The 13,501-nt window shown below is 45.5% G+C and overlaps 1 protein-coding gene across 2 annotated transcripts in view; it reads left to right on the top strand.

Annotated features, from left to right (window-relative positions):
- The window catches only part of abca2 (ATP-binding cassette, sub-family A (ABC1), member 2), a 551,670-nt gene that overhangs the window by 275,227 nt on the left and 262,942 nt on the right, over positions 1-13,501 (top strand). For both annotated transcript variants that reach the window (XM_078226666.1, XM_078226665.1), the window contains one exon: positions 2,687-2,791. In XM_078226666.1, coding sequence (XP_078082792.1) covers positions 2,687-2,791 — 105 coding nt within the window. The remainder of the gene's footprint in view (positions 1-2,686; positions 2,792-13,501) is intronic.

The raw sequence follows: 13,501 nt of genomic DNA, 5'->3' as shown, positions 1-13,501 counted from the left end.
TATCAAGCTGTGATACATCCAGAAAGGATGCTCTCCTGGCTCACAGGCAGAGCTGTACAAGGCACCTTGCTGTCTGATCTCACAGCTCTCATCTCTGCTTTGGTCCCGGGTTCCCCAAGCCCTGGGAAATTATTTAAATCATGTTACCAATTCCCAGCAGAAATCTGATTTAAATATTATAATGAAGTGCCCCATCTCTGGAGAGTGGGACCCTGACACCATGAAACGCACAACTGTGGAGCAGGCACTGAAGCGATGGGTCGGGGTTGTGTCATCTGATATTTTATTGTTAAGCCACCCCCACAACCCCCAGCTCATCTCATGCACCAGGGACCCAGGTTTGATTCCCAGCTTGGTTCACTGTCTGTGCGGAGTCTGCACGTTCTCCCCGTGTCTGCATGGGTTTCCTCCGGGTGCTCTGGTTTCCTCCCACAGTCCAAAGATGGTTAGGTGCCTTGGCCATGCTAAATACTCCCTCAGTGTACCCGAATACGTGCCGGAGTGTGGCGACTCGGGGATTTTCACAGTAATTTCATTGCAGTGTTAATATAAGCCTACTTGTAACACTAATAAAATGAAAAAATCTTGGGAACTATGCAATAACAAGCTGTTGAATATCTTTATAAATAACAGGGCGTAGAGGGATGACTTTGTGAATAAACAACTTGTGGTTCTGTGAGGAATAATTTATAAATGCAAACAACAATCTAATTAAAGGGTTTGGATGATATATTCAGTGAGTAATGGACTTGTGATTGCAAAGCAGTAATCAGCCAATGGTCTCTGGTCGAGATATAGTTTGCAACTTGTCCATCAAATGAGATTGCTGCTTTATAATCACTTTATTACTGCTTTTTATTATTATGCTGTAAATATTGTGGGGTGTCTATCAGAGCCAGACTTAGGTGCATGTTGACAGCTAGTTGGGATATATTTTCCCAAAGATAGTGGTGGTGGGGGGGAGGGTCTAAAACTAGAGGGCATTGTAAAGTGAGAGGGGAGAGATACAAAAGTGTCCAGAGGGGCAATTCTTTCACACAGAGGGTGGTGAGTGTCTGGAACAAGCTGCCAGAGGTAGTAGTAGAGGCAGGTACAATTTTGGATTTTAAAAGGCACTTAGACAATTACGTGGGTGAGATGGGTATAGAGGGATATGGGCCAAACACTGGGTATTGGGACTAGCTTAATGGTTAAAAACTGGGTGGCATGCACAAGTTGGGCCCAAGGGCCTGTTGCCATGCTATAAACCTTTATGACTCAATGACTTTAGTCAGCATGCTTCATTTTATTAATACAGTTGGTCACACTGAAGAATCAGTGATTTAATGTTTTTAAAATTATTTTTATTCATGGGATATGGGCGTCGCTGGCTGGCCAGCATTTAGTGTCCATCCCTAGTCGCCCGAGGGCAGTTGAAAATCACAGGCAAGAAGCGAGAGGCAAGTCTCTATGTCAGATTTAACTGGACGAAGTGTTTATTTCAATGGTTGAAGTAGCCCATAGTAGACACTGGCCAGAATTCTCCAGCCGTTCATGCCCCACTGTTGCTGCCGGCGATGTTAGAGAAGTTAGCACTCAGCCAAATCTCTGTTCGCTATAGCGAGACCAGAGAATCCTGCTGGTGTGATCGGCCGGAGAATCCCACTGTTTCTAAAGCACTTTTTAGAATGTGGTGAAGCTGAATGATTAAAGCTCCCTCGATATATAAAAAAAGAAAGAGTTGCATTTATAAAGTGCCTTTCACAACCTCAGGACTTCTGAAGTGCAATTACTGTTGTAATGTAGGAAACATGGCAGCTAATTTGCACACAGCAAACTTCCAAAAACAAACCTGCCATCATGATTTTGAGGGATAGATATTGGCCGGGGCGGCACAGTGGCACCTCTGGCAGTGCAGCACTCCCTTGGCACAGTAGTTAGCTCTGCTGCCTCACGGTGCCAGGGATTCGGGTTCAATTCCGGCCCTGGGTCACTGTCTGTGTAGAGTTTGCACCTTCTCCCCGTGTCTGCATGGGTTTCCTCCGGGTGCTCCAGTTTCCTCCCATGCTCCAAAGATGTGCAGGTTAAGTTGATTGGCCATGTTAAATTGACCCCAGTGTCAGGGGGATCAGCAAGGTAACTGTGGGGTTATGGGAATAGGGCCTGGATGAGATTGTGGTCATGCAGACTCGATGGGTCGAATGGCCTCCTTCTGCACTGTAGGGATTCTAGAACTGCCCTGTTCATCTATTGAGATAGTGCCCTGGGAACCTTTACCTCCACCTGAGAGGGTAGATGGAGCCTCGGTTTAATAACTAACCTGAAGGACGGCACCTCTGGCAGTGCAGCACTCCCTTGGCGCTGCACTGGAGCGTCAGCCTAGATTTTTGCACACAAGAGTTCAGAGTGGGACTTGAACCAAAAACCTCCTGAAGTAGAAGCAGGAATAGTACCCAGAGCCACCGCTGATATTATATATTTCCATATTCTGTGAATCCACCAGACAGGTGCATTAAAACAATAGAGTTCAGTGCAGAGGATTGTGTTTTGTGTTCAATGCAGATCTTCATTAACTATTCATAGAACCAGCGACAATAATGGATTAGCATTTGAAAATCCATTAAAGTTACCTTTGCCTATGTCTTTTTGTGGTAATTAATCTTTTCAAACAGTTAGTTTAATTCAGTCGCCTTTGATCGTTTTTCAGGTGTTCCGACTTTGTTTTGGATCCTATCCTTCCGCGGTGGATAGTGGACTGGACAGTGAAAGTTGGGATGCATTCAACGCTGGAGAGAAACTGCTACGCCTCGAGGTAAGGGAGACTTCAGTTTCTGCTGTAGGGCAGAACCATGGGAGCATGAGAATGATTTGAAGTTTGGGTGGATTGGCCATGATCAATGCAAGGGTTGTGGGGCTGTGGGTCTAGGTAGAGTGCTCGTTTGGAGGGTCGGTGCAGATGCAATGGGCCAAATGGCCTCCTTCTGCACGCTATGATTTCCTCCCCTATTTCAAGTCGCCGGTATTAGAGATAGCAAAGATTATAAAACAGCAATCTTTGGAGACAAGCCCCATCTGCTTCTTTAGGAATTACGGACAGCTCTGTTTTATTATCCCAACTTCCTTCATGGTTCTATGGTATTGCATGGGGAACAAACAGTGACAGTCCAAAGATGTGTAGGTTAGGTTGATTGGCCATGTTATATTGCCCCTTAGTATCAGGGGGATGAGCAGGGTAAATGTGCAGGGCTGCAGGAATAGGGCCTGGATGGGGTTGCGGTTGGTACAGAATCGATGGGCCAAATGGCCTCCTTCTGTACTGTAGGGATTCTATGATTCTATGACATGAGAGTTGTTAATAATGTTTGAAGTCTGTAAAACACCTACCATTGAGGCATTTGCTATGAGCACTGTAGTCTGGGAGGGATAGTAGAGAGGGGGTTGGCGAAATCTGTCACTTGTAGGGTGACCAAACCATATAATGTGAAGTTAATAACTGGGTTTCTCATTGTTGGGTAATGTTAGTTTGTATTCCTAAAGGAATTGTGATGTAATAAAGTCACTCTGTCCCCATATAATGTCCTCTTTGTCCAAGACAGGAACAGAGAACGTGTTGGAAGCACTCAGCAGGTCTGGCATCATCTGTAAAGAGAGAAACAGAATGATGTTTTCAGTCCATTCTAACTCTTCTTCGGAACTGTTGGATGGGATGGGTTTTGTTCTATTGAAAGGGGGAGGAAGAACGAAAGAGTCGGTCCAGGATAGGGTTGAGGGCAGGAGAGAATAAATGACAAATTTTCTTTCTGCCCCATTCCCCCTTTCAATGCATTGAACCCATTACATTTCTCCCTTCCTTTAGTTCTGAAGAAGAACAGTATTCGACTTAAAGCGTTAACTCTGTTTCTCTCTCCGTAGATGCTGCCAGACCCACTGAGTATTTTCAACATTTGCTGTTTTTAATTCGGACTTTCAGCATCCGCAGTAATTTGCTTTTATTTCACTGTCCGAGGGTTTCCGATTGTACTTTGGAACATAATCTCTCTGTTGGGCAAAACAAGGCGGTAGGCCCCAAGAACTCCTTCAGCTGCTACGGGGATTGAACCGGCATTATTGCCGTTTTCCTGCACTGCGCTGTCACCAACTGAGCTCACCCAGCTCTGTAAACAAACTACCCGTTTAATTTAATTGGGTTGTGTAATGTGGCAGGAAACTTTCGCCTTCATGGCTGTCAACTGACATCAGTGCACCACTGAGTCGCTCTGACACCGCTGTTGGTGTGGGGGGAATACGAATTTGTAGCAACAGCAAGGCTGAGAAAATCAAAGGGTGGTGCGACAGAATTGTTTCAAATTATGAAGGGATAGACATAGTAACATAAAAGATAGGAGCAGGAGGAGACCATTTGGCCCTTCGAGCCTGCTCCGCCATTCATCACGATCATGGCTGATTGCCCAACTCAATAACCTAATCCTGCTTTTCCCCCATAACCATTGATCCCATTCGCCCCAAGTGCTATATCCAGCTGCCTCTTCAATACATTCAATGTTTTGGCATTAACTACTTCCTGTGGGAATGAATTCCACTCTTTGGGTGAAGAAATGTCTTCTCATCTCTGTCCTGATTCCTCAGACTGTACCCTCTGGTTCTGGTCTTCCCCACCATCAGGAATATCCTCCCTGCATCTACCCTGTCTAGTCCTGTTAGAATTTTTAAATCTCTATGAGATCCCCCCTCATTCATCTGAATTCCAGCGAAAACAATCCTAACCTAGTCAATCACGGATTTAATAGACACAGATCGTTTTCAGTGATTGAGAATCTAGAATGATGGAATGTCGATGTTGGATTTAATCAATGATAAAATTAAATGCACAATTTTTCAAAATAACAAAAACATCAGAACCTGAAGGGCTAAGATTTTGCAATTGTTATAGTGCACACTCATTGGGCAGCATGGTGGCACAATGGTTAGCACTGCTGCCTCACAGCTCCAGGGACTTGGGCTAGATTCCCGGCTTGAGTCACTGTGTGGAGTTTTCATGTTCTCCTCGTGTCTGCGTGGGTTTCCTCCGGGTGCTCTGGTTTCCTCCCACAGTCCAAAGATGTGCGGGTTAGGTCGATTGGCCATGCTAAATTGCCCCTTAGTGTCCTGGGATGCATAGGTTAGAGGGATTAGAAGGGTAAATATGTGGGGTTACGGGGATAGGGCCTGGGTGGGATTGTGGTTGGTGCAGACTCGATGGTCCAAATAGCCTCCCTCTGCACTGTATGGATTCTATGATTAATGCATCACACATTGTTAAACGTGTGAATGTGAATGTAACGATGAGACTTCATTTTCTTTGGCATGATTAATGAGCCTGTAATCAAGTTCCTAAAAACAAGAGGAAGACTGAGTGCGTGATGCTGGTTCCGCAAAGCTAATGGTGGAGTGACACAACCTGGACAGCAACTTTTACAATTTCACATTTAGACTCCCTGCAGTGCAGCAAGAGGCCATTCAGCCCATCGTGTCTGCACTGACTCTCTTAAAGTGCATCCCACCCATGTCCTCCCCTCCACCCAATTTCCGTAACCCTGCACATTTCCCATGGCCAATCCACCTAACCTGCACATCTAACATTCCATCTGCTCCTCGCCTGAATTTGCTGGACTGATGGTGCATAAATTGCACTAAATTCTGGCCCTTTCCACAATCTGGGGTTATTTTTACCGGCTGTTAGTTTGCCAATTACAATTTTAAGCTTTGTAAAATTTTATTAGTGTCACAAGTTGACTTACATTAACACTGCCATTAAGTTACTGTGAAATTCCCCTAGTCGTCACACTCCGGCACCTGTTCTGGCGCACACAGAGAGAATTTAGCATGGTCAATGCACTGAACCAGCATGTCTTTCAGACTGTGGGAGGAAACAAGAGCACCCGGAGGAAACCCACGCAGACATGGGCAGAACATGCAGACTCCACACAGACAGTGACCCAAGGCGGGAGTCGAACCCGGGTCCCTGGCGCTGTGAGGCAGCAGTGCCAATCACTGTGCCACCGTGCCGCCCAATTTGGCATTGCTCGTGAAATCCAGTTTCTCCAAAACTAGTTTGAGGAAAGATACTTTTTCCTCCCTAAGAGAAAGATGAACACACAATGAATGAAACTTGGGGAGCAAGTCCTTTATTCCATGGAAATTTACTGTGATCTTTAAAGAGGGTGCTTGAAACACCTTGTGAATAAAACATTCCCATCTTCCCTGCCGCTTAGTCACTCAGTCGCAATTTGTAAAATGTCGGGTCTTGTTGCTGATGTTTGAGTTTTTATTAATACTATTGAATGGGAATCATGCAACTCAAGGCTACGATGATCATATAAACTTCCTGAACATTTTACTGTGTGGTTGCTATTTGCCCCTCACAGATGGTGCTGGAGGGAAGAAAATCCTTTTGCTTTTTGCAATGTTAAGTGCTTGCACCGAACGTGAATGAGCACTTGCACATTCGCTAGCGCCAGCCCTGGTTTCAGCGACAGTGCAGTGGGTGAAGGCATTATTGAGGCTGTTCCCAGAAGCACCATCACCCAACCTAATGACGTGGCCTTTTTCTGGTTCCCTCAATAATAATGGCAGCAACTTGTTTTTGTATAGCACTGTTAATGCAGAAAAATGTTCCAAGGTGCTTCACAGAAGTAGAATCAGATGAAAAAGAACACCGTCTCATGAAAGGAAGAGAGAGGGTGGCACAGTGGTTACCACTGCTGCCTCATAGCCCCAGGGATCCAGGTTCAATTCCAGCCTTGGGTGACTGTCTGTGTGGAGTTTGCACATTCTCCCGTGTCTGCGTGGGTTTCCTCTGGGTGCTCTGGTTTCCTCCCACAGTCCAAAGCTGTGTGGGTTAGTGGGTTGGCCATGCTAAATAACCCCTTAATGTTCCAAGATATGGGGGTTAGGGGGAATTCATGGGGTAAATGCATGGGGTCAGGGGATGGGTAAGATACTCTGTTGGAGAGTCAGTGCAGACTCAATGGGCCAAATGGCCTCCTTCTGCACTGTAGGGATTCTATATTAGGACAGGTGACCAAAAGCTTGGTCAAAACGGCAGCTGAAATAAGTGGTGTAAAGGAAGAGAAAAGGGGGAGAGAATTCCAGATCCCAGGTGCCAGACAGCTGAAGGCACAGATGCCGATGATGGGGTGAAGGATGTTATTGATGCACAAGATGTCAGAATCAGTGAATGCAGAGTACTCAGAGGATTGTTGGGCTGGAGGATGTTGCAGAGATAGAGAGGGTGGGGGCCACACAAGCATTTGAATACAAGCATGTGGACCCTAAACTTGAGGCACCTATGGACCTGGAGCCAGTGTAAATCAGTGACACAGAGATGATGGGTGAATAGGGACTTGGTGTGAGTTAGAAATAGAGGCAGCCGAGAATTGGATGAGAGGCAGGAGCACAATTGTTTTTTTTAAATTCATTTACGGGATGTGGGCACCGAAGGCTGGGCCAGCATTTATTACCCGTCCCTAACTGCCCTTCATTTCAGAGGGCATTTGAGAGTCAACCACATTGCCGTGGCTCTGGAGTCTCATGTAGGCCAGACCAGATAAGGACAGCAGATTTCCTTCCTTGTGTACAGTTTTGGTCAATTGTGTACAGTTTTGGTCACCTAGTTACAGGAAGGATGTAAATAAGATTGAAAGAGTGCAGAGAAGGTTCACAAGGATGTTGCCGGGACTTGAGAAGCTGAGTTACAGAGAGAGATTGAATAGGTTGGGACTTTATTCCCTGGAGCGTAGAAGATTGAGGGGAGATTTGATAGAGGTGTATAAGATTTTGATGGGTATAGATAGAGTGAATGCAAGCAGGCTTTTTCCGCTGAGGCTAGGGGAGAAAAAAACCAGAGGGCATGGGTTAAGGGTGAAAGGAGAAAAGTTTAAAGGGAATGTTAGGGGGGGCTTCTTCACGCAGAGAGTGGTGGGAGTGTGGAATGCGCTGCTGGATAAAGTGGCATTGACCAGCTGCCATACCACTTTTAACATTTAAGAAAAACTTGGACGGGTTCATGGATGAGAGGGGTGTGGAGGGATATGGTCCAAGTGCAGGTCAGTGGGACTAGGCATAAAATGGTTCGGCACAGACAAGAAGGGCCAAAAGGCCTGTTTCTGAGCTGTAATTTTCTATGGTTCTATGGTTCCCTAAAGGACATGAGTGAATCAGATGGGTTTTTAGGACGATTGAAAATGGTTTCATGGTCATCATTAGACTTTTAATTCCGTATTTTTATTGAATTCAAATTTTACCATCTGGCATGGTGGCATTCGCACCTGGGTCCCCAGAGCATTACCTTGGGTCTCTGGATTACTAATCTAGTGATCATACCATTATGCCACTGTGGGTAACAACTTAAGGACTGTCTTCAATGGCACCACCATTTCTTCTGCCTGTGGACAGGACTGAAGTCTTAGCTGGGCAGAGCAGTTGGGGAACGTGTGTTCCTGATCAACGGTCTCTTTTGATCTTTGCCAACATCTCCATGTGTGGTGGGCTGTTCCTGCCAGCATTGTGGAATTCAGCATAAATGAGGGAAGATTCCACAACGCTGGCACTGCTACAGGTCTCCTCTCGGGTGAAGCAATGCTGCATTACTGATCCTTGGCACATGATGAAAATGAACTATAGCTGGAATTATATAATTCTCTCAACTACTTAGCATGGTGAGTGAAGCTGCTAATGTCTTACTTTGGCTTTCACACACTGTCAGTCTTGAACTAGCCAAATTTATTCTCCTGTGGTAAGGTGAATTGCTGTAAATGAAACATTTCTTTGATGTGTCATTTTAAAAAATTCTATGAAAATGGATAAAAAGAAACCCGTTAGGGAAGGGTCTTTGTATTTATTTAGAACACTGTTGATGTTGTAAGCGATTTGGACAGCTAGAATATCTCCCTTTCCGTGACTGAACAGGTTATAGTTTTTTCTGCAATTGAGGAGGATATAGATGGGCCATTCATTACAAAAACCGAAAACACTGGAAAATCTCAGCAGGTCTGACAGCATCTGTGGAGAGAGAATGGAGCCAATGGGGCAACTTTTACCGTCCCGCCCGCCACGGGAATCGGAGCGGCCGAGGGATAGACCACAGAAATGTCCATTGACCTCGGGTGGAATTTTCTGGTTTTGGGGTGAGCGGGACTGTAAAATCCCGCCCAGTATTTCAAGTCTGGATGGCCCTTCATTCATTACTCTGAGAACTGCCAGCCAGCAAAAGCCAGATTCCATTCTCATTGCCATTCCTGGAAGGTTCACTGGAAGGAGGGATATTTTTGTTGCAGTGGTCGCTGTAATGCTAAGCCCTTAGCTCCTACACTTTACTGTAGTCGGGAAGAGATGACTTCTAAATTACCTCGAGAGTTGCAGCTTCCAGTGTGGACTTTTTGTTTTACGTGAGACGTCTGCTGACGTTGCAATCCTGTCACGATAAAGTGCAAGCTCTAATTACAAACAAGAGCAGCTGTTGCTAACTGGGGTAAGGTTAAGGCATTATTCTAAAGTATATACAAGAACTGGTTTCCAGTAGTGTTGTGGGGAGGAAAAGGGAGTCAGTGCCTATGTCCTCTGGGTTTTGCGGTTAAGCTATGTTAAGGAAAGACTGACTCCAGATGCTTTCTTTTTTTACTCCATCCTTAAAGTTACAAAGTCAATGCTCAGAGTGGACCGGGCAAACCCAAATCCATTCCTTGCTTGCTCCAAAAACCAATTTCAAAATCCAATTGAATCCAATTTAAGGTCCCCACAAGAGAGACAAACAAGATCCGAGCTGACAAGGTAAGTAAGGCATTGCACCCCATCTTGGGCTCAATCCGACGCTTGACCTTCGCCAAAAGGCCTGGCTCAGTTAATGTGCAGTGAGCTATCCGGATATGTGTGAACCTGGTTGAACCATCATGGGTAAATGTACAACAAAAACAAAGAAAATTACAGCACAGAAACAGGCCCTTCGGCCCTCCAAGCCAGCACCGATCATACTGTCCGATTTAACTAAAACGAAAACAGAAAATGCTGGAGTATCTCAGCAGGTCTGACAGCATCTGTGGAGAGGGAATAGAGCCAATGTTTCGAGTCTGGATGACCCTTCATGCAGCTCTGACGAAGGGTCATCCAGACTCGAAACGTTGGCTCTATTCTCTCTCCACAGATGCTGTCAGACTTGCTGAGATTTTCCAGCATTTTCTGTTTCTGTTTCAGATTCCAGCATCCGCAGTATTTTGCATTTATCTGGGTAAATGTATACATCAGTGAGCCATTCAGATACGGGAGGTTTGATCCTGATTCTGTTCTGAATTTGCTGACCTCAGCTGAGGTGACAGTTGGGTTGCTGCACGGAACAATCCTGTGGAGACAAAGTCCCATCTTTGCACTGAAGACACCCTCCGTGGTGTTAGAACATAGAACATAGAAAGCCACAGCACAAACAGGCCCTTCGGCCCACAGGTTGCGCCGATCACATCCCCACCTCTAGGCCTATCTATAGCCCTCAATCCCATTAAATCCCATGTACTCATCCAGAAGTCTCTTAAAAGACCCCAACGAGTTTGCCTCCACCACCACCGACGTCAGCCGATTCCACTCACCCACCACCCTCTGAGTGAAAAACTTACCCCTGACATCTCCTCTGTACCTACCCCCCAGCACCTTAAACCTGTGTCCTCTCGTAGCAACCATTTCAGCCCTTGGAACTAGCCTCTGAGAGTCTACCCTATCCAGACCTCTCAACATCTTGTAAACCTCTATCAGGTCACCTCTCATCCTTCGTCTCTCCAGGGAGAAGAGACCAAGCTCCCTCAACCTATCCTCATAAGGCATGCCCCCCAATCCAGGCAACATCCTTGTAAATCTCCTCTGCACCCTTTCAATGGCTTCAACATCTTTCCTGTAATGAGGTGACCAGAACTGCGCGCAGTACTCCAAGTGGGGTCTAACCAGGGTCCTATAAAGCTGCAGCATTATCTCCCGACTCCTAAACTCAATCCCTCGATTAATGAAGGCCAGTACGCCGTACGCCTTCTTGACCGCATCCTCCACCTGCGAGGCCGATTTAAGAGTCCTATGGACTCTTAAGTCCTATGTTGTGCGGCACTTTGTGCTAAATTGAATAGATTCAGATCAAATCTAGCAGCCCAAAACTTTTATTATATTCATTCATGAGACATGGACATCTCAAGCTGGGCCAGCATTTATTGCCCATCACTGAGGGCATTTTAAGAGTCAACCACATTGCTGTGGCTCTGGAGTCACATGTAGGGCCAGACCAGGTAAGGACGGCAGATTTCCTTCCCTAATGAACATTAGTGAACCAGATGGGTTTTTCCGACAATCAACAGTAGTTTCATGGTCATCAGTAGATTCTTAATTCCAGATTTTTTTTATTGAATTCAAATTTCACCCGCTGCCATGACGGGATTTGAACCCGGGTCCCAGAGCACTACCTTGGGTCTCTGGATTGTGAGTCCAGCGATAATACCACTATGCCACTGCCTCCCATAAACCGGGCAAACATAAGGTGCTATGTGCCATCTGCAGCAGTAGCACAGCAACATTCCACCATAACCTGCACCCTCGTGGCCAGGCTGAATGACCAACAAACTAAAGGACTGACCCTGGTTGCGTGGGATGTGTGGCAGAGCATTCCAGGTGTATCATCGGGGGCACCTAAAACTGAGGGGCTAAGTTGGTGAAACTACAACGCAGGATGTAGGCGTGTACGTTGAAGCAACAGGTTTAGATGGAGCTAAACGATCTCTCAACCAAGGGAACAGATCAAAGCTCTGCAGTCTTGCTACACAGAGTCATGAATGGTGGAAGACAATGGGAGGAGGAGAGTTCACAAACACCCCCTCCTGATTAATCAACCCCTCAGCGCAAAAGGAAAGGCTGAAACATTTACAACTAGGTTCAGTCAGTCAGAAGTGTCAGGTGGATAATCTATTTCTGTCTCCTCCTGAGGTGCTCAGTATCACAGATGCCAGTCTTCAGCCCATTCTATTCACTCCACATGATATTGAGTCACAATCGAGTGCGCTAGATACAGCAACGACTATAGACTCTGGGAACAGCATGGCTCTAATACTGATCATTGTGTCTCAGAACGAGCTGCATCTCTCGCCAACCTGTTCCATTACAACACTAGCAAACACCTGACAGTGTGGAAAATTGCCCAGAAATGTCCTCAAAAAGGAATACAAATCCAGTCCAGCTAATTACTGCCTCAGCTGCCTATTCCCAAACAGCAGTAATGTCATGGAAGAACAGAAGATGTTGACGTTATCATGGGCACTTCACAGCAATCACCTGCTGAAAAATGCTCAGTTTGGGTTCCAATAGGACCACATAGCTCTTGACCTCATTATAACCTTAGTCTAAACACAGACAAAAGAGCTGAATTTCAGAGGTGAGATGACGGTGACTGTCCTTGGTACAAAGTCAGCATTTGATTGAGTGTGGCATCAAGCCTGAAATAAAATTGAAGTCAGTGGGATCAAAGGAAAGGTCTCCACTGGTTAAAATCATACCTAGCACAAAGGAAGATGCTTGTGGTTGTTGCAGGCCAATCATGTTAGCCCCAGGACCACACTGCAGGAGTTCCTCTAGGTTGTGGTCTAGGCTTGACCATCTTCAGCTGCTTCATCAATGATGATCTCTCCCTAACATAAAAAAAAGTGGGGATGTTCACTGATGATTATACAGTGTTCAATACCACTTGTGCCTCTCCAATACTGAAGCCAGCTGTACCTGTAGGTAGCAAGAGGGTGGTTGATTATCACCTCCCTGAGGGTAATTAGGGATGGGCAATGAATGATGCCAAAGATGTCCACATCCCTTGATCAAATTTTTAAAAATCTTAGCACCCACATGTGTTCGTGCTCTTGGTTGCTGTCCAACTAAGCAATGTTAGACCTCTGGCTGCTCTGGGACACTGGATCCAATCTTTCGACGGTGTCCCACTCCATGAGAAATTATCTTCCGATGAACGAATGAAGACACCAATGAACCAATGTGAACTCAGATCCTAGCATGTGTCCTCAACAGCTTTTGTTATCAATTTTGTTTTCTCACGGTCCTTTTGGAATTTAATGCATTTGTTTTCAGAAGCCCCACCAATTTTCTCCTTGAAGGCCTGATTTTGACATGTTCCTCTCTTCCTGTAGAACTGGCTCATGTTTAGCCTATTGAAATGAATGGATACAGATTAGACAAACAATAATATTCTTTTGTGTACTTTCTAATTATTTGTCGTTGCGGCTTTAAGTTAACATAATTACTGGTGGTCTCGGTTTCTTGGTTAACTTTATGGAGGCATTTACTCAGATAAAAATGATGCAAAATGCTGACCATTTTGAAAGGTAGACATTGTGAAACTGCTTGCTGTGATTTTGTCTCCTCAGTACCCTGAAGCAACATCCCAGTAAGAAGATGCCCAGTTTAGATCATCACTTATTAATCTTGCAATCCCTCCACCCACTCAACCATTCTAATGACTTTC

Source organism: Mustelus asterias, chromosome 13 (genome assembly GCF_964213995.1).
Source record: "Mustelus asterias chromosome 13, sMusAst1.hap1.1, whole genome shotgun sequence".
Lineage (NCBI taxonomy): Eukaryota > Metazoa > Chordata > Chondrichthyes > Carcharhiniformes > Triakidae > Mustelus > Mustelus asterias.
Note: the sequence above shows the minus strand (reverse complement) of the source record. Positions and strands in the feature narration are given on the sequence as shown.